Source organism: Typha angustifolia, chromosome 6 (genome assembly GCF_048772165.1).
Source record: "Typha angustifolia cultivar Huaian chromosome 6, ASM4877216v1, whole genome shotgun sequence".
NCBI lineage: Eukaryota > Viridiplantae > Streptophyta > Magnoliopsida > Poales > Typhaceae > Typha > Typha angustifolia.
The window spans coordinates 8658725-8678585 of record NC_133244.1 but is presented as its reverse complement, the minus strand read 5'-3'; the positions used below and the strand labels follow the sequence as shown (position 1 = coordinate 8678585).

Here is a 19861-nt window from a genome sequence, read left to right as displayed (position 1 = left end):
CCAGTGTGCTTTCCTACTTCAAATTCCAAATTGTTTGCGTCTTGATGGAGATCTGAGAAGAGGAAAGAGGATTTTTATACTACGTACTCCATTTCCTTTCTATTTCAGGTCCATATCATTTTGTTAATTACTGTCTTAAGAGAAACTCAAGTATTTCTGGAGAATAAATGGAAAAGGTTGGGATCATCGTAATACAAAATAAATAAACGAGAAAATGAAACTCAAATGTATTAAAAAAAAATTAAGGACTCTAAATTTCACTTTCCCCTTTGACCAGTTCCGACAGACACAGCATTCGAGTCTTTGTATCAACATCAAAATACAAGAGCCTGCATATAGTGGGTGACCAATTGATTACAGTATCAGAATTCCCACTGCCAGAGGAAGTCACCATACAACAAATATGGAACTGTGACAGTAAAATCTATTAAAAAAAGAGAAGGAAATAGCAGAATGAGTTGGTTATCATCTGTTGTTTTAACTCTGAAGTCTGCAATTGTGCTGGTATTATAGAGCACCAGTTACCGTGTCTGTGCTTCAAGAAGGATGTTTGTGGCGACATTGATGTCATTTCTCGCCTGCATAAGGGCCTCTCTGGCAGAATTGTTGTCAAATCCCATGGACACTAGTGTAGCAAGAGAAGTTTCCGATAGTTCTGGCACAGTCACAGGGTTCGGTAACGGATATCCCTGACAAGGATAGACAGATGAGAAATCTGGATGCTAAAATCAGGTTCTGTAAACTAGGAAACAAGCAAAAAATGAAAGCATTAACAGCATTTCATTAACATGGAAAGCAAGCTTATCCATGAGAGGCATTCTGTGTGGAACTTCCTAGAAAGCAAAATCTCGTTGAAGTTCCTAGGGCACCTCACTGATGATGCTCTCAGGACCTCAATGTAGACTTCATCTACACCCCCAGGTCAAGAATTTAAGATTATTTGTACAAATACTTGCCTCCGCTTGACGAACTTGATAAGAAGGTATATTTCCAATAGGGCGTCCACCTGGCAATGCTTGAGAAGAATTACTTAAGAAGGGCCATCGTAATTGTGAGAAGAGTGATGTTGCACCATCTGGGAACTGTACATTGTTCAAACTTATTGTCATGATACAAATTGAAAATTCGTGAGAAGTTATAGATGCACCAAACTGTACAGAATAGCATGTTAAAGCAACAAATTTGTTAACAAATAAATGCCAAAGTAAAAAAGGAGTAAGTTTGCATAAAATATAATGCACAAAGAACTTTTCTAAAGAAAGTGAGTCGATGCTAACCTTTAATCTACGGATGCCAAAAGTGTTCAGATGGTACAAGAACCCAGCTAGTATGCCACACATGCCAGGTATAAGAGATTGTTTCCAAGATGAAAAGAGGAGCTGGAGAACATACACAGAAATGGATAAGTCACCACATTATGAAAGACCAAAACACTATATTATTATTAGGTAACCTGAAGGCCTGCCAAATATATGAACGACTTGTCACTGGAGTGTACTCCAAATATCCGAAACCGTGAGGAGACTGGAATATCAAAGAAGAAAGGTACAAAGGATGCAAATATAAGACCATACGATCCAGAAGCCAGTCTACCTAAAGAGGGATCTGCAGGGGCAAAAGCCAGTGATGTTAAATTCAAAATGCAAGGAAAAATAGATTATGCAAGCAAAATATTATATAAAATGTCTAACATTGCAAGGAAAATAAAAACATGCATTACGCAAGCAAGTACAACTATGGAGACAAGGTAGGTCACTTCTCTGGAATGAAGAGACTGGTTAACATACCAACATATGAGTATTGATCCATTAGAAATAGTATGTCAAATTAAAGCAATCAGGAATAACGCAAAATTTTGGGGAAACATACCTTTGAGATAGCCCAGAGTTAGGATCTCAAACAACAGAGAAACTATAACAGAGAACACAATAAATACCTGCATGTTTAAACAACAGTATTTGAACATAAGGCTAGGATTTTGTCTCCTTGTACCAAAAAAAAAAAAAAAAAAAAATAGTCAGTGCATTTTCCATCCATTTCTAAGATAAGAAAGACAACAGGTGTAAAACAAAATGACAAGTGCAATGCTGAAATAAGCAGCTCAATATTCGATAGCAATCTCCTAGAATCTCATAAATTTCTAGCACCGAATATGAGATAGTGAGAGTAGAGCAGACAACCACTTACTAAGTATTTGTTAGAACCAATTTGTCTTTCAAAGACCCTGAAGTAATAGAGAAGAGATAGCCCAAATATCAACTCCGGTGTTGATGAAAAAGCAAACACCGAAGAAACAAACCTCCAAATCCGTAACTTTTCATAGATATCCTGTCATAAGAGGAAATACATAACTTAACTTCTTTCTACCAACATTAACAGAGTATGAACAACTATATTCACTGAGCACGGGGAGAAATAATAACAAAATCCCAATAAATTTTATCCCGTGATGTGAACATCTATCAGCACCGTATTCCAGGAACCAAATTAAGTTATAACCCTAATATTATAAATTATGTTATCACTCTAATATATATTCCTTGAACCCTAGTTCACAAACAAGCAATCAACAGACAAATAAATATAAAAGATCGAATCAAACATTGGTAGCAAAAGAAGTTGAAATTACCCTAATCCATTAACCATTACAAACCGAATCCATCACATGGATGTGTCAGAAGAAACTCGCTTACCTGATACGATAACCCTAGCATCAGAGAGCGGCCATGGATCCCAAATGGGAGAGTGAAGAGGGCGGTGGCGATCACGATCGCCTTCGTGATGGGAGCATTGTCTAAAGGAATCATCAGGAGGATTAAAAAAAAATTTAAGATGGATAGGAATTTATCAAACTACTTATCCCAAGGAACGAGATAGAGGAATTTCTAAAAAAAAAATTATCCAGAGGAAATGCTTACGGAAACCAGATGGGCCGCCGTTCATCTCCGAAGGAGAATCAAATCGAGAAACCTTTCGATTTGGCGACGACGATGAAGAGGTTTTACACTTTATTGTTTGGTTTTCTCCACTAATTCTTCTTCGTTTATAAAATTGTCAAAATGTAGGATGTGAAATGTAATTTTCTCTCGTTTTGGGGATTTTATTTCAAATCACCACCTATATTCCACTTTATTGCGAGAAGCCCCTTTCTTTTTAACATATTTATTATAGTAATCTACCCCTCTCCTGGTAAATTTGTAGAAACGACCATCATCATCATGCATATCTCAGGAATTTTTCATAGTAGTTTCCATTATTTATCCGAACTCTTGCAGATTTGATATGTGATCATATGAATTCAACTTAGGTGTTTGATTAAAATAATAATAATAATAATAATAACATGATTTTATGAATTCAAATTAGACTCAATCATCTAAATCCTGCAAAATAAACAAGCTTTGCAATCTGACTTGCAGAACTGAAAATTTGCACAATATTTGCAATGAATTAACTACAAGAATCCCAGCCATTAATCTTTTAATGGTTGATATACAAAGTGCTTATAATGAACATAGATATTGATTACAGAACTACTAGGATTCGTATTATGAAGCAGAATAATTCTTACAAATGAGACTATATCTATCTATTCCATGACTTCAGATGGCCAAAATTTTCTCCACATATTAATTTCATCTTTGCTTTGGAGTTTTCTGATTCCGCCGTAAAATCCATCTGTTTCATCCCCCTTTTCTCGATGACTGTTTCGACTTATAGCCGCCTTCCTCCATCTTGAGCCAGGAGCATGTTGCTTGAACTCTAGTATTATGGTATCTGCCAGTAGAAAAGGCTCAAGAATTAGTCTGAAAGCTTATCAGTAAACTACATGAACTTGATCTAATCAGAAGAACAGCAGTATATGCTCTGAATGAATAAATTCCTTATCCTTATATGGATGGATTAATTAGAACACATTACCATATGAATTCTGTTATATTGATCTAATGTAATTCACTGGACTGTGATGCAAGAAGGCATGACAGTGGATTCATTCAGCCTATTTGTCTCTGAGTAATAATAGACTTACAGTTGATCTATTTTTGCCTTGAAAAAGGAGTATGAGAAAAATACAAGCCTATGTGTGGTTTGGCCTTTAATGTTCCTACCATCTTGGTGGCAGCGACAACGACGTTCATTTTCTTCGCATGAATGCAAATGACCCACAACTCCATACCACCAGCCTGTCAGACATTGAACAAGAAATAATTCAGGTGATAATTTACCCAGACTGCCAGGTTTTAGAATCTAACAGTGGAAAGCCATGCTTAATGGCAAATTATTGAGAAGCTACTCAAACAATTAGCACATCGTTCAATGACCGACATCGTAAGTTTGTAAGCAGGGGGGAGTTTTCTGACTTGTACTTTGATTCAGAAAAAGATAAAATCGAATCGAAGGATGCAGTTGTTTTCTCGACCGACATACCATACGGGAATTCTTTGTTTTTCCTCCACTGGATTTCAAAATGATCTCCTGGGCACAAGTCATGCAAACAATTAGAGACATAAAGATCATGTGCAGGAGTATCGACAGGCGAAGCTCGCAGCCTGTCCCAGTGTATTCCTTCCTCCAACTTAACAATCTTTTGCCCATGTGGTGGATACCTATGAAAGGCAATCTGATCAACTTTTAACACTTTGTATCTTTAAAAAGTTCAATTCAATCTGATCAACTAGAATTTTAGTACTATCCGCGATTATAAGAAGTTTGACTCAATCTTCTGATCTAAGGCATGTATTCCAGTGAATTGCATCTACTTATAGGTAGCTCTGAAATCTGAATCAATTTCAGCAGAGTATAGGACTGACTGTAAAACAAGAACATATTTACATTAGCATAAACACACAATACATTTACCTCGCAGTGAAGGTGTCTGTTTTCCTGTCGTATCTAAGCTGAGCATCATAACATGACAACGAAAAGCCGTAATGTCCATTCTGCAGGGGAAAAAAGGAGAAGGAGAAAAAAAAAAGTACACTGGTTATGTTGAAGAACAAAGTGCTAGAAACAATAACAACTAGTTGCAAAGACAAGGATATCGTTGATCAAATAGCCAAAAGCTATACATGTTGGTATGCAAAGAAAAAAGAAGTTAATTAGATATAACTAAAAGCTATAGATTATATACCTCACGGTTGTAAACCTGAGCAGGGAACCAGTATTCACCACATTCGAGTGCCAAATACCAAGACATGATTGAGTCAATGCGCAATGGATTCACTGGTTTACTAGCAGCATCAAACTTAGAGTTGAGCAAAGAAAGAGGCCAGATAAAGAAGAGAGACTCCATCCAACTCTTGGGTTTTAATCTTTCCACAATGCCAGGAGATGCCAAATGCAACTCCCACTCTTTCTTACCTGCTGGGCCAATCACCCCACTCCACTTCTCCTTCATGTGCCTCTCCCAAGGATGATCACCAGTGCACTTACCCTTCAGAGACCTACAGACACACGCCATGCTGCACAAACAAGCTGGAGAAAGCTTCTCAATAATGCACTCCAGAGCCAGCTCAGGCAAATCCAAGATTGGAGCCTCAGACATGGCTGATGATAAGAACTCACCAAGCTCAAGTGGGTCGGAGAGGGAAGATATAAATGGAAGGGGTTTAAAATGGAAAGATGATGCTTCTATCAAGGATGAGGACATGGTGTCTCCCACTAATGCTTTGGATTAAGTAATACAAGAAGCTATAATGGACACAACTCTGAGGCTAAACATTGATTACTATAACCATAGTTCCCAATGCTATGTTATGGGTTTATTCTGACAAAAGAATCTTTAGCTGAAGCAGCTCAAGTACATTGAACCATAGGCTTGGTTAAAATACGAAATGTTTCGATTCTAGTTTTATAATATATTGATTTTAGTCTTTATCTTATATTTTAATGTAACATAGAACTGGATACAAATCGGATTCAAATCAAATATAACTTTAAATTAAAAATATATATTAAATAAAACCAAAACGACGAACATTTTGGCAAAACGTGTCTCGTTTTCTTACCAGACTTGGCAGAGAATCTGGGAAGAAGAAATTGCATGAGATCTAGGGGAATTAAGGAGACTTTGGAGCTATGGAGTGTAGAGAGAGAGGTTGTCGGCACTTGGCTTATAGATTAATTTAATTGCAACCAACTTCGAGACTTAATAAATATAAGCAACCAACAAAGAAAAATTTAAGTAGCCAACAAAAGAGGTTGAGATCTGGAACGCTGCATGGAAGTCAGCAACACTTTCTATTTTTAATTATGAGAGTCTATCTGCTAATGATATGGATAATATATTGGGTTTTTGTTAACATAAATTGCCACTCTACACTTCAAGAGATCATAATTATGCCACTAAAATATCTTAACTCATTTAAAATCATCATTAAACGATACGGGCCTAACAAATTATTCTTTCTTAAAGCTTTGAGCAACTTTTATCGACCATTTTTATCTCACATCAATAAAAATATTTTTTGCTGTACTATAAATAAAGTTGGGTAAAATATTAAATAATCCATAAAAGGGCAAAATAATCTTCTCTGATTTAAAATTTAATTTTAATCATGATTAGTTAGTAGTTCTAAAAGGCACAATAGCAATTATAATATTTTAAAGAATGTAATAACATGTGAAGATTTCATTTAACCAGCCAAACAAGCATTAATATGCTAGGAAGATAATTAGATATAGAAGTAATTATATATATATATATATATATATATATATATATATGCCTTTGAACTATTGCCTGTTTGTATATATATCCTCTCACTTATTTTTCATAGTATATTAACTATCAAACTATGTACAATCTCTAATCAGTTAAAAAGATATCACATGATTGTCACCTAACTACAAACTATTATTCATTAACAAGTCCTACAAAATGAGAGATATAAGATGAGTCAAAACTAACCCAAAGATCTAGCAGAAGTATATGACAAACTGAGAATTGAAAAGAAAAAAGAAAATCTTAGTCTGAAATTCTTGGAGCAGATGAATTATTGGAGAAGGATAGGATGATGATAGGGACCAGAAAAATGTCTAGGGAGATGAGAACAAAAAATATGCTACAAGAGTGGTTGGTTTTCATTAATGTGATGGCATGGAGTGACACTTCAAAGAAAGCATATGCCTTCTTGGTTCAATGCTATCCAAAGACTCCTGACTTCATTTGTCTTTGGGGAATATATATACATCTTTTCCTACGGCAAGTAGCAGCCATGGAGGACAGAATCCATTCAAGAATAAATTTCTTCTTTATTCTGAAATATAATTTGTTTTACTCTCTAATGCAAATATTTTTTTATCAAAATTATATCTTATATTATATTAATTCAATTTAACTCGACTTTATATCAAATCAAAACATAATTTTTATATTCTTATTTTAAGATATAAATAAACATAGAAATAGAAATAAAGCATTTAAAGGCATTTTATGCAACTACTTTTTATCTCTTTATCTATACCGGTGAGTGGTGGACTGGTGGCTCATCCAAAGTGATTGCAAAAGTTCTTTTACCAAACATAATTTTTAGTGTTAATTTTGTACCTTTGAACTGAAAAAAAAAAAAAAAAATCTATTACCTCAACAAGATAAATGAAAAATATTAAACGATCATTTAAATAGATAATAGTTGAGGGAGTCAAGGTATCGCAAACGACTAATTAGGAGATCTATTTTTGTAAAATAGATCTAAATATAATTATCTCAAAATTTTTTTATGAAATTACACTAATATATTATATTTGAAGAATTCTTTGTTTCCAGGGAAGCACTCCCTGAATCATTCAGGATAACTTTTCTATTATTAAAAGCTAGTAGACAATATTTCTTCACAAAACATCAATGGATTACTTAACCAATTATTCTAAATTAATCAATCAAGGATGATAACATTTCTAATAAAATAGCATCTAGTTGTGCCCTTCCACTAATATATATGACATCCTCTCATGTCTTATAACTATAAATTAAGAAAAGCTTTTCATACGTGCAGTCCATAACGGTCTCCTTTTCAAATACCAACCACCACTCCCCTCCTCCTCTTCCCTCGCAAACTCATCAACCTCCCTCTCCATGTCCTTCCCTCCTCCCTCGCCGCGCAATCCGAGCGCCGCCGCCGTCCCCGAGCTCCCTCCCGCATCGCCCCGCACCCCACGCACGCCCCGGCCGCCGATAACTTTAACGGAGCCGTCGAAGACGAAGAGGCCGGCGAAGTCGAGCAAGGCGCTCCGCGCGCTCCGTTCGCTCTTCCGGACCTTCCCGATCCTCACCCCGGCGTGCAGCTTCCACGCGGGGCTCCCCCGGGGCGGCCGGCCCCACGACGGGCACGTCCACGGAGCGTCGCGCACCACGGGGACCCTCTTCGGCCACCGGAAGGCGCGGATCACCCTGGCGATCCAGGAGAACCCCGGCAGCGTCCCGGTGCTCCTCCTGGAGCTGGCGATGCAGACGGGGAAGTTCATGCAGGAGATGGGGTCGGAGCATCTCCGGATAGCGCTGGAGTGCGAGAAGAAGGCGAACGACAAGGTGCGGCTGCTGGACGAGCCGCTGTGGACGGCGTACGTGAACGGGAGGAAGATCGGGTACGCGGTGAAGCGGGAGGCGACGGAGGACGACCTGACGGTGATGCAGCTTCTGCACACCGTGTCGGTCGGCGCCGGGGTGCTGCCGAGCGACATCGTGGAGCCGGCGGAGGGGGATTTGGCGTACATGAGAGCGCACTTCGATAGGGTGGTCGGAAGCAAGGATTCGGAGTCGTTTTACATGTTGAACCCGGACGGGAATAATGGGCCGGAGCTTAGTATCTTCTTCATTAGAATTTGATTGTTTTTATATAAATATCTTCTTCTTTTTTAAAAAAAAAGAAAGAGATGGAAGGAAGCATGGAGAGATTTTGTATCTAGTTTTTGGTACGAGATTGACAAAATAACTTAATTAATTTTATTTATATAAATAAAGATATCTATTTAAATAGTTTTATTTAATAAATCTAAGAGGTATTTTCTGTACATATGTCATAAACCATTTTAAGACTTGATTTGCAAATATTAATATAGGAGGGTGCAATTAAAACAGGGAAATTTACCTTAAAAGATAGAGGGACTAAATGGTAAATACTCATATGGCAGGGAGGGTGTCTTTAAACAATATTTAAACATTCAGGGTTGGATTTGTAAATGTTGGGCAGATGATGTTAATCGGAATAAGCTGATAGTCAGGGTGTGAATTGAAAATTTCTTCGCACAAGAGAAATGTTTATTGGAAATTTTCCTTACTCTCCACGACGATCGACGACGACACAAAGGCCTTGGCATTTCCAGAAGCCAAGATCTTGTTGGGTTTCTGGACGGCGAGCAGATAGAGCGTTTATAAGGAAGTACTAGGTTCTGTGACCAGATGGAAATCTCCACTCAGGTACTCAAGTTCATAAATTCAGCTAACCCAACAATTTACTTGCGTGAGGAACAATCTATCTGTCTCTCTTAGTGTTTTTGTCTTCGTCAAGTTAGATTGGTCATGGACTCGAGACTCTAGTTAGTCGTAGGCAACACGTTCGATGTTTTGACTGTTTGAAGCTATGAAGTAATAATTTATACTTGAGCAATTATTGATTCATTTGTACAAAGAAATTTTGTGTTTTGTGGACAAATAAGTAAGGGGGCTAATGCTATAAATATAAGGGAAACTGATTATTTATGTCTGCCAAATATAAGTCTACTATTGCAGATATTTGGAATTTATGACAGTAGATTAAATGCCATTTTGACTGTAGTTTAGAGAGTTCTCGGAGCTCCTAACAAAGAACTCTCTTTGAGTGCCATTGTATCTACTCATAGGAAGAATTTTGCTTTACTATGCTTTGATTTGCTCTCGAGTGTAGTTTATCTTCATACTTGATCAGAAGACGTCATAAAATCATTTTTCTCTGTTCTTCTTCACATTTTTGTAGCTTAAACTCGCATTGCTTGCCTTCTGTCCATGTGGCTATTTAATCACATCTTTCATCACCCTGTGAGTGTGCGTTGGATATTCCTTGAACTTTTTTCAGGCATACAAGCACTAAACCACACCTCTCCATATTTGAGTTTAACATCGTCATCTAGTCCTAGCTTGCTTCCATATTCTTAGTTCATTCAAAAGTTTTATCTTTGTTCACAAAATGAAGTGTTTGCAATTCCTTGGTGAGCTAGGTGTGGTGTGTTGGGAGATTTTATGTCGGAATAGAAGCTTAGTTATTACTTATTACGAATTTCATGAAAATTACAGTATCAACAGATATTTGGCTACTGGATACAAGTAATTGGTATCATATATGTCATTCAGCAGAAAATAAAAAACTTAAACAACAGAAGCAGCAAGGAACTTGGTATCATACCATTCACAGTGGCAACTAATATCAGGTGATGCTGTCACGTCCTCTCCTTACTCTCCTCTCTGTCGTGATGCCCTCTTCGTCAATCTGAATGTTGGGGACATGAACTATGTTGGGCCAGTCTTCTCCATTAATCTCTTGGCAGCTCTCTGTTAACAACGGGCAATCTTTGATATTCAACTCCTGCAACATTCTGGGGAGGCCCTTTTCTGGCAAGTGTGGTATCAGAGGGCAATTGACAATGATTAAAGTCGTAAGAGAGGGAAGTTCCCTGAGACCAGCAGGCAAGTATCGAAGGTTCCTGCAACGGAAGATCTCAAGAAATCTAAGCGCAATTGACAGCTCCTCATCAGGGAAGCAGTAAAGATCATCGCAGTCGGTGATTCTTAGATGAGAGAGGGAAGGAAGGTCTTTAAGCTCTGACAGAAGGGGGTTGATTAATTTGGAGCACGAGCTGATGCAAAGGTCTTCAAGCAAGGGCGGCAGTAAGTTTCTGTCCTGTCCCGACGGTGCAAGCCTTGGGCAATTGTATATGTGTAGGCTCTTAAGTGAGACAAAGGCTTTGAAGCCTTGCACTGGCAGATAGAGAAGATCTTCACAGCTTGTGATTGTCAGTTCCTTGAGAGCCCCCAGTTGGTTCGTCAGTAGTCCTTGTTGTAAGGATATGAGGTTTGTGCACTCATGTATTTGCAAAGATGACAATGATGATGAGGGCACTGAGTTTGAAACCTGCACTTCTGGAAGAATGTTAATCCCTGTTTCAGCTATCCTGAGCCTCGAAAGGGTAGGAGGAAGAACTGGTAACACTCTTAGCTTCGTACAGTGAAGGACTTCAAGGTCAGTGAGGCGAGGGAACAATTCACCATCTTCCGCAGAGACCCATTCTTTGAGATCAGACATGTCATCAACTACTAATTCAATTAGTGATGGAAACCCCTTAACATGTCCATTTCCTGAAAACTCTTGGCCTATTCGAACTACTGCATGCATTCCTCCTACATCCAGATACTTGAGAAATGGTAGCTGTCCCAGAGATGGGAGAAGTTTGCATCTTCCACAATCAGATAGGTGAATGGTTTGAACAAAGGAGAGACTACTCAGCCAGTTTGGAAACATAGTACCTACAAAGCCCTTGATCGCCAGCTCCTTCAGTTGAGTGTTTGGTTGAAGGGCTTCAAGCACCTGCTCAGCTAGATGTTCTTCTTCCAAACTAACATGTTTTGCATCTGACCAGACAAGCTCAAGGACAGACAGGTGATGTTTTCCACTTAACAAAGCCTCGCTTGCCTCTTCCTTACTATTTACATCCTCAATCTTTCTAATGCTTAGACGTCCTCGAATCTCCGTCATTTCCTTCAGCTCCGTTATCTTGTATCCCTTGTCCTTGCGAACGATGAATTCTTCCAAATTTTGGAGGCAGGTTAAGTTCCCTAATCTGGCTATGTCAGTGATCAATCTTGTACTTGCTTCAAGATGTCTTAGGTTTACAAGCTTGGTCACACCTCTTGGTATTTCATCTAGTAATACACAATTCCTCAGTTTTAGTGTTTGCAAATTATATAAGCTACTGATAGGTGAGGGCAACTTTCTGACTCCGGTACCCGAAATATTTAGATAGCGAAGTTGTTTCAAGTTACCTATAGAATCTGGTAACTCAGTGATATCTCGGCGATTCAGCTCCAATACTCGTAGATATCTTAGCTTAAAGAATAGATCATTGGTAAGAGGGCCAATCTTACTTTTGTATCCGCGTAATAATAGAAGAGTCCTTGTTCTCTGAAAGTGATAGAATGCCTGAAATGAAGTGGATTTTGAAATGTCACATGAGAATGATAGATGCTTAATCCTTCCAGGTGTGCTGCTTCTTGCATGATTCTCTAATCTAAGACACTCATCCTGAGAGACAGACACTGCTAGATCATGGATAGCATCATGCATCACATATTTGCCTCTATGAGATTGGAAGAATGACCTACTTACCATATCATCAAAATAGCTGCTCCCTACATCCTCTGCCCGTCTTCTTCCTTGGGGCTGAACAAAACCAAGTCCCATCCAGATCTGTACTAATTTATCTTTTTCAAAAACATAATCTTTGTGAAAGACAGAACAAAATGCAAAACACTGCTTCAGATGTGGGGGTAAATGCTTATAGCTCAATCTTAGAGCTGGTAAGATATTGTTCTTATCTGATGGTAACTCCCAGATTTCACTGTTCAAAATATTCATCCAGTCTTCTACATCCACTTTCGAGTATAGTAGGCTCCCAAGTGCCTTGACTGCAAGCGGTAATCCTTTCAACTTCTTCACAATCTCCTTCCCTATCTCTTCCAAATGTGGATATACACTAGAGTCGCCATTTACAAATGCATAATTCCTGAATAAATTCCAGCAGTCTTTGTCTGATAATTGCTCCAGCTGGTATGGAGACAGGCCACCCATGATCCTCCCAACATTTTCATTCTGAGTTGTTACTATAATTTTGCTTCCTCTTTCACCAACAATCAGAGCTTTGTAATAGCTATACCATTTGGTAGGATCCTCATTCCAAACATCATCTAATACTAGAAGAAATCTCTTCCCTTTTAGTTTCTTACAGAGATCTTCTTGAAGCAAGTTCATGTTTGTTGTAGCAGAAGTAAAGCCACTTTCAGAAGATTCAAGTGTCTCTTTGGTCAGCTTCGTCTCATCAAAATCCTCGGAAACACAGACCCACATTCTTAATGGGAAATGTTCTTTTATTCTATCATCATTGTAGACAAGCTGAGCTAGAGTTGTCTTCCCCAGCCCCCCCATGCCAACTATAGGGAGAATAGAAAAGCAGGCACGAAGAGAGTTATTAGGTGACAATAGCAAGTTAATAATCTTCTCTCTATCTTCTTCCCTTCCTATAATACTTGAGTCATCTACCACTGAACTAGTTTTTGGTCGCTCTGTGATTTCTAGTCGGTTCATTCCACCAAACATTTGTAAACCAAGATTAGATCTGTCTTTGACAAGCTTATCTAACTTCTCATTGATTGCCTTTATTTCTTGTGCCAATTTGTAGTTAAATAAACCATTTTGAAAGCAAATACAGTGCAAATAGCTCTTTACCTTCTTCCAGCGACCTATAGATTGGCCTTCCAATTTCGATCGCAGTGCTTCAGCTGCATAGAAATCCAGTATCTCATCCATTTCATAGGCAACATCCTTAATGTTTGCCAGCCAAGTTCGCACCACTCTATCCTTCAATTGCTTCTCCTCTGCATCTTCAACCAAAGCTTGTATTGTAGATAGAGTGGTCGACATGTTCTGCAACTCCTTTTCAATGCCGCGAAGCAATCTGAACTCATCAGAAGCAGCAATGGACAATCTATCAAACAGAAGTTGTATGAATGCAGATAGAACAGCTCCTTCTGCCATGATCTTGATCCTGTACCTTTGCTTGGGCTAGAAGGAAAAGAAAGAGGATAACCAGAAGGGGATGAATGACTAGGAGCTCAGGCTGCTATTGTTGGAATTTCCATTGATCTACTATGGCATGCTATGAGGACCTGCCATAATAGTCAACTAAGTTAGGTTTGCATTTACAGCACGGCACCTAATTATTCTGAAGGTCTGGATCCATCTTTCCATCTCAGTTGTCGTATCAATGCTTTGTTGATTGAAATGGGGACTTAGATGGGTTGACTACAAGGGCAGGAAATTTTGGACTGACCTACCAATGAAGCTTTTTTTAAGACTTAGCCAGTTGTTCTGCAATGATACTGGACTACAGAAGAACAGAGATTGTACAAGCTGCAGTAAAGATAATTGTATGTAACATTTGGCTTTTTGCCTTATTACTTATTAATATCTTATAAATGTCTTTTTGCCATTAGTAAATGTATGGTTCAATATACTGGTTATATTCGTCTCTCAATCCTTCTTCCCATTATTTGCTGATTTCTTATTGATGTTTTTTGTCTCTCTCTCTCTCTCTCTCTCTCTCTCCTTATTTTTGTCGGTATTTCGGATTAAATTCTTTTGTTTTTCAATGCTCAATCTAATCCTTGATTTCTTTATGATAATCAACACAGTACAGATGGGACAGCCCAACGAATTTTGAACAGGTCTAGTGAAACTGTGCACCTTTCCCAGAGTGTTTGAGTTTAAGGGTTTGATCTTAGGAGACGTGTAAAACACTCCAAACTTGAGTTCTTGACCCAACAAACCATGTTCAGATTTATTTTTACCGAAATAAAAGAGGAAGACGTTGTGCAAAAGAAACAGGTCAGTGATGTGATTTCAAATAGTTGCAAGTTTTAAACCACAAAAAGGCCAACAGGCATCTACGAATGAAGCGCATTGAATAGTGAATATGTCTTCCAACATCTCGATAGAAGAAGGTACAGGCCATACATTTAGATAATCCAGAGGCACCACAAGAATAATTCTTAACAGTAATAATAAGTTGATTACCTGCAAACATATTGACTGGAGATTATATCTAACATATGCTTCCTTGATGTTAAATTTGCTTCATTCCCGTGGACGGGCAAGCCAAAGAGAGCTTAAGGCACGTAAACGTGAGAAATAGTCATTTATGCCAAGTAGTGCTCGTGCAGATTGGCGGGTGGTTAATATGCGATGCAATTGTTGCAGGGTTTGCTGCCGCAGGTTGTCAGCCTGAATTAAAGAAATATAAAGAGGTAGGATAAGAAATATGTAATTTAGCATAAAGATAAGCATTCATGACTTAGTGATTTACACTCAAATCAGCATGAAGAACCGCTTTAATTAATGCTTGATTCCAAGAGGCTCATCGAGGAGATAGTCCAAATTTGGACATCACTTTACAGTTCGTCTGAATAAACTTATCTATTCCAATCTCTATATCCTATGAATACGGCGGCCACATTTGCCCTCTCTATCATATTGTCATTCTTCCATACTATAATGCTCAATAATGGACATTTTGCAAGTCATTCTATTTCTTAAAAGTAATAGGTCAAGTTTGTCTGGGATTACTTCTTAAAAGTAATAGGTCAAGTTTGTCTGGGATTACTACATTTGCTACGACGCATAGTAAACAAGAGCTGATCTATTGAAATATTGCCACCAGAGCAAACTCAAGGTCTGTGGGGTCAGAGAATAACCTGACGGAGGAAGTTTTCAAGGGTGCCCAGCTTTCCCATAGCCATTGCCATCTGGCCCATGTAATTTGCAACGTTACCCGATGATCCTGCAGGACCAAGAGATCCAGATGCCAAAGTTTCTGACAGTGACTGCTGTAGTGCTTCCATCCCTTGTGAGAGAGCATCCTCTGCTTGTTGAGAGGACTGCTGTAAGTTGCATATCTTCACTAATTGCTCCTCAGTAAGAGGTTCCAGTTGACCTGCGAGCAACTAAAAGTTCGAGTGCAACATGGAAATATGTTAATTCATAACCAAGAATTGTGCCTTCTAAGTTTTATGAAGGCTGCATTAAGATCTTGTAAAAACGTAAATTCCCCAGGCTCGTAGAGGTTGGACACTGCTTTTGTAAATTTAGTGAAAAATGTCTTTGATCTTGTTAGTGTGTGTTGGAAAAGGTCAGAGAAATTGGGGCCTCTCTAATGACTAATTATGTGAACTTAGAAAAAGGAAAGAGATTTTGTAAGGAACATACAAATTAGGACTTACATTTTCAGTTAACAGTGTGACATCATTTGAAACAGAAAAAGAGGAGCAGAAAACCTGAGCAAGCTGGCAATTCATGCAATAATATCTTTTTCCACAAGAACAGGTCACTGTGACCTGCTCCATTGCTTGAACAAGCTTCTTGAATATTAACTATCTAAGTATTCTTCTCTAGATTTATACACCAACCTCATTACCAATTTTCAAGTTCAATCAGACCAATAAACTTTTTAGTTCTGTTAGAAGGATACCAGGAGAAAACATGGAAAGAAGAGAAGAGATGCACCTTAAGAAGTTCGGAAGATCGGAAGCCTCCCAGCCACAAAAAGCATCTTTCAGCAGGAGTCTTCCACATTCCAGACAGTATGTGAAAAACATCTGCCTTAGCAGCTATACTCTTTAGCCTAAAAATTTCATCATAGTGGGACATAATGCCATCAACAATAGAACGGAGTTCGCTATCGCTAGCATGTGAGTTCACTGCTGCTCTCAGCTCACTAATTTGCTGACTGTTCTCTTCTAGCCATCGTGTATATTCCATGTCAAACGCCAAAGCACCTAAAGATTGAAGACATAAAAGTTCTCCTTAAGATAAAGCATTAAGAAAAGTAATATCCTTCTACATAAATGCATACAGGTAATAGTGAGCCAAACAATTAGCCAAATTTTTAGCATTTTTCATGGTTTTATCCTGAAGGAAGTAAGTTTATACACTTCACCTCAGCAATATTTAACTAAGTCAATATTAAGCCCCTTCAGTTGAAAAGTAGAACAAGATATCAAAGTGATAGTAACCTAGGACAGGGGTTTGCAGTGGAATCCGTAAGCTCATTTGCTAAATGCAATTACCCTGGGTATTGCAAGTTTCATATAAAATAAAAGAGCTCCAATAATTTCTCTAGATGTGAGAATAATATTAGTTTAAAAGTATACATCTTTGAGGCACAAACAAGCCAAAGAACCATGGAAGACAGCACAATTGGCAGATATTTGGAATGAGGATTAACTATTCTTTAGATTGTTTGGTGATGGAAACTTATAAACTCATGAAAAACTACAAAACAGGGAGAGATATAAAAGTACCATTTCCGCTCATAGAATGGACCTGATCTCCTGAGCTTGAAATGAATATGCCCTGCAAACAGGGCAACTTTTCTGCCTGAAACTCATTGTGAAACATCATGCGTAAGTTACAAAATGAATAACAAAAATAATACCTGCTGCCGAGCTCGCTGAAGCTCCTGCTCCAATTGATTAAGCTTCAATGTGCTACTTTCTAGTTGCTGGACATATGCCTAGTAAAGGTGAAGATTACTTTTTCAGAACTATAACTTCTATAACAAACCTATATAATCATCAATACCAACATCAAATCCTTCCTTTTACCAACTTGTACAGAAAGTTTTCCGCAAAAGAATTTTAAAAAGAGTTTGAAAAATGTAAGACTTACAATCTAAAAATAGCAAAAAACCTATTGGCAAATCCAGCGCAATAAAGCATTTTAAGAACTTGTGGAAGTACCTCTCTACATTCTTATCATAAAACCCAATTGAAGACCTAAATTAGAAAAAAAAAACCGTAATGTTAGAGGAAAGGATGGAAGTAGGATCACTTTATAAAGCCAGATATAGTCAAGGTTAGTGACTACTATAGCATAAGAAAAACTATCAGTAATTGGGATCAGCAGCACAAACAAAGATGCTTGCATAATATCTCAGAACCATTATTCTGATGCAAAGAGCAAACAATTGAGGAAGATGTTTGATAATTAGATTACAATACCTTCTTTCTTAACCTACTTTTTCTAGCAGCTTCACGATTTTGGGCAAGCCGACGAAGTGTCTGTATACAAATGAAAGAAAGGTATGTTTTCTATTTAGTCCAGAATCTGGTACGAAGAGTTACTGTGGCTTAATTATACTTTAAAATACCTTCTGATCTAGCTTTTCCTTTGATTTATCATAGGAATCAGAAGCACCAACAGTAGCACCTTGTCCTTGTTCAAACTGAAAATTCAATAGACTCATAAGTAGTGGCACTAATAAGACGTGTGCGTCATTGACATGTGTTGAGCATTAATTTTGAACAGAATGACCAGGAAGTTGATGGTAAGGCAAAAGAAAGGAAGCACATAAATTATACAGTGATACCTCTTCTTACTCCTGCAAAATCAATAATTCAACACTACTTTTACATTTAGAGTGACAACATAAAACTACTGTCCAATATAATCCATATGAGTACTAAACTGAGAACAGAAGATACTAAAAAAGTCGCTGGGCTTCAGATACAGGCTAGATAGACAACTTAAGCCATACAAAGGGAAATTAAAAAATAAAAATAAAAAGAACAAAGTTTGTGTCCATAGAAGATCATGATTACATGGGAGATGGACAATACCCTTCGATTCTTGTCTTCAGTATCCATATCTGTTGATGTATCAGTCCTAGGACTGGCATCTGCCATTGTAGACTCTCCCCAGTTTTCAATGTTACCACTGGATATAGCTACTGGATTTGATTGTTGTGGAAATTTTTGCGACCCAAATCTAATTGCTGTAGTAATATCAGTTGAAGCAAGAGGCTGCTATAAGAGCAAGTTATCAGTTTATAATATATCCTTAACTTTGTTCATCACCGTAATATCAATGAAAGTATATCTAAGCTTACCTTACTATACCCACCAAACTGAAGAGGATCAGAATTAATGGTCAGGGTCCTTAATTTTGGATCAAAAAGAGGATCTGAAAGAAAAAGAAAAAAAAGAAAATAAAAGCATTAATACCACTAGCCTCCATATCATTTTCCTTTCATTGTCGTTATCACTTCTCAGTTCTTGCAGTAACTAACATGGGATTGCCTCAAATTAACACAAAGACAAACAAGATTAAATTTGCAATGCATAATAACCCTAGATATTAAGCTCAGGTCCACAAACGTGTATCTAAAAACGCTACATTAGCTCACAAATAGCAAGAAATGCACATCTTGACAGCAGAAAATTACCAAGAAAAATAGAAAAATATATAACGCCATGTTTACGACAGTTACAACCACATACTTGTGCTCAAATCAGCAACATCCCCTACACGCAATCCAACAGATTGCTCGAGCGCCGCAAAATCCGAAATCCGGGTATGGTGCATACTATTTCCTTCCCCGCTACTACAAAAAAGCGATCAAAAAGCATATGTCTTCACACTCTTAAAACCAAACACAACGTGAAAAAAAGCTAATCTGAAAGCAAAATTAGATGAATAATGCACATAAAAGCCAATCTTGCTTCCACTTCATGAGTTACAGAGCATAATTATAGCATAAAACGAAGCATAAGCAATTCACATACACAAGATTAGCTCCTGACAAAGAAGAACTAAAGCTCGGCATCTTCCCCTCGAGATTGCTAACATCTTCCACACCGGTCCCCAGTCTCCTACTCCCCATCCACCACCATCATCATCTCCTCCTCCTCCTCCTCCTCCTCCTCCTCCTAAGCTATAAAATCAGCAAAAAAGAAGCTTCAAATTCTTAATCCAAGACCCCAACACCCAGCAAGAAATCATCGGGAGCTAAAATAAATTAACCTAATCCCGTCATCGTCTCTCTCTCTCTCTCTCTCTCTCTCTCTCTCTCTCTATAGGAAATTATTGTAGCTCGATTTCTCTCTCTATATATTTGAGAAAGAAAATAAAAGAGCGTGCGAGCGTTTCCACCAGCCTCGAATTCCGACCAATTTTTTAAACTCCTCGGTAGAGTTGACGTTTGGACCGTTCCAATCCCTTGGACGTCCTTTTCTTTTCTCCTTTTTATCCTCCTGCTAATTATTATTTTGGTCATTTTACCA

General features: G+C 38.0%; 5 protein-coding genes across 12 annotated transcripts; 1 reads left to right on the top strand and 4 right to left on the bottom strand.

The window, feature by feature from the left end:
* Positions 1-231: 231 nt before the first annotated feature.
* On the bottom strand, positions 232-3053 carry LOC140761092 (rhomboid-like protein 20). Its single transcript, XM_073098280.1, has 8 exons — positions 2919-3053; positions 2694-2794; positions 2188-2328; positions 1870-1936; positions 1454-1605; positions 1278-1379; positions 957-1082; positions 232-689 (listed from the first exon to the last, which is right to left on the bottom strand). Exons 1-8 carry the CDS (start codon positions 2941-2943, stop codon positions 522-524), a joined length of 882 nt encoding a protein of 293 aa, XP_072954381.1. The 5' UTR covers positions 2944-3053; the 3' UTR covers positions 232-521.
* Positions 3054-3439: 386 nt separating this feature from the next.
* LOC140761354 (F-box protein At2g26850-like) lies at positions 3440-6108 on the bottom strand. Of its 4 annotated transcripts, none has more exons than XM_073098639.1 (6): positions 6009-6108; positions 5132-5462; positions 4861-4940; positions 4429-4607; positions 4110-4184; positions 3440-3777 (listed from the first exon to the last, which is right to left on the bottom strand). In XM_073098639.1, the coding sequence occupies exons 2-6, from the start codon at positions 5459-5461 to the stop codon at positions 3590-3592; spliced, it is 852 nt and encodes a 283-aa protein (XP_072954740.1). In that variant the 5' UTR covers position 5462; positions 6009-6108; the 3' UTR covers positions 3440-3589. The 4 variants fall into 4 exon arrangements, with proteins under 4 accessions (XP_072954740.1, XP_072954738.1, XP_072954737.1 ...); XM_073098637.1 differs by having other exon boundaries at positions 5132-5475; positions 6009-6093; XM_073098636.1 differs by lacking the exon at positions 6009-6108 and having other exon boundaries at positions 5132-5956.
* A 1969-nt stretch (positions 6109-8077) lies between these two features.
* Positions 8078-8827, top strand: LOC140761299 (protein MIZU-KUSSEI 1-like). Its single transcript, XM_073098571.1, has one exon. The coding sequence runs from the start codon at positions 8078-8080 to the stop codon at positions 8825-8827; it is 750 nt and encodes a 249-aa protein (XP_072954672.1).
* Positions 8828-10295: 1468 nt separating this feature from the next.
* On the bottom strand, positions 10296-14093 carry LOC140760871 (putative disease resistance protein RGA3). 2 transcript variants are annotated; one of them, XM_073097933.1, is made up of 2 exons: positions 12357-14093; positions 10296-12170 (listed from the first exon to the last, which is right to left on the bottom strand). In XM_073097933.1, the coding sequence occupies exons 1-2, from the start codon at positions 13779-13781 to the stop codon at positions 10401-10403; spliced, it is 3195 nt and encodes a 1064-aa protein (XP_072954034.1). In that variant the 5' UTR covers positions 13782-14093; the 3' UTR covers positions 10296-10400. The 2 variants fall into 2 exon arrangements, with proteins under 2 accessions (XP_072954034.1, XP_072954033.1); XM_073097932.1 differs by having other exon boundaries at positions 10296-14092.
* Positions 14094-14688: 595 nt separating this feature from the next.
* Positions 14689-19701, bottom strand: LOC140760872 (transcription factor TGA2.2-like). 4 transcript variants are annotated; one of them, XM_073097936.1, is made up of 11 exons: positions 19364-19701; positions 19079-19179; positions 18688-18761; positions 18419-18604; positions 17950-18024; positions 17801-17860; positions 17236-17313; positions 17102-17168; positions 16305-16576; positions 15497-15745; positions 14689-15026 (listed from the first exon to the last, which is right to left on the bottom strand). In XM_073097936.1, the coding sequence occupies exons 1-11, from the start codon at positions 19459-19461 to the stop codon at positions 14880-14882; spliced, it is 1407 nt and encodes a 468-aa protein (XP_072954037.1). In that variant the 5' UTR covers positions 19462-19701; the 3' UTR covers positions 14689-14879. The 4 variants fall into 4 exon arrangements, with proteins under 4 accessions (XP_072954037.1, XP_072954035.1, XP_072954036.1 ...); XM_073097934.1 differs by having other exon boundaries at positions 19079-19182; positions 19364-19698; XM_073097935.1 differs by having other exon boundaries at positions 18419-18601; positions 19079-19182; positions 19364-19695.
* Positions 19702-19861: the final 160 nt, after the last annotated feature.

Bases quoted from the DNA above. Each gene is read 5' to 3' on its own strand.
- LOC140761092 (XM_073098280.1), bottom strand. From the start codon at position 2,943: ATGAACGGCGGCCCATCTGGTTTCC. The intron at 2,795-2,918 runs GTAAGCATTTCC...TGATTCCTTTAG, and splicing joins CGGCGGCCCATCTGGTTTCC to ACAATGCTCCCATCACGAAG. The intron at 1,606-1,869 runs GTATGTTTCCCC...TTGCCCCTGCAG, and splicing joins AACTCTGGGCTATCTCAAAG to ATCCCTCTTTAGGTAGACTG.
- LOC140761354 (XM_073098636.1), bottom strand. From the start codon at position 5,650: ATGTCCTCATCCTTGATAGAAGCATCATCTTTCCATTTTAAACCCCTT. The intron at 4,941-5,131 runs GTATATAATCTA...TTTCCCCTGCAG, and splicing joins CTCAGGTTTACAACCGTGAG to AATGGACATTACGGCTTTTC. The intron at 4,185-4,428 runs GTATGTCGGTCG...AATGTCTGACAG, and splicing joins AAACAAAGAATTCCCGTATG to GCTGGTGGTATGGAGTTGTG.
- LOC140761299 (XM_073098571.1), top strand. From the start codon at position 8,078: ATGTCCTTCCCTCCTCCCTCGCCGCGCAATCCGAGCGCCGCCGCCGTC.
- LOC140760871 (XM_073097932.1), bottom strand. From the start codon at position 13,781: ATGGCAGAAGGAGCTGTTCTATCTGCATTCATACAACTTCTGTTTGAT.
- LOC140760872 (XM_073097934.1), bottom strand. From the start codon at position 19,461: ATGGGGAGTAGGAGACTGGGGACCGGTGTGGAAGATGTTAGCAATCTC. The intron at 17,314-17,800 runs GTATTGTAATCT...CACCTTTACTAG, and splicing joins AAAGTAGGTTAAGAAAGAAG to GCATATGTCCAGCAACTAGA. The intron at 15,027-15,496 runs GTTATTCTCTGA...TCTTTAATTCAG, and splicing joins TTGAAAACTTCCTCCGTCAG to GCTGACAACCTGCGGCAGCA.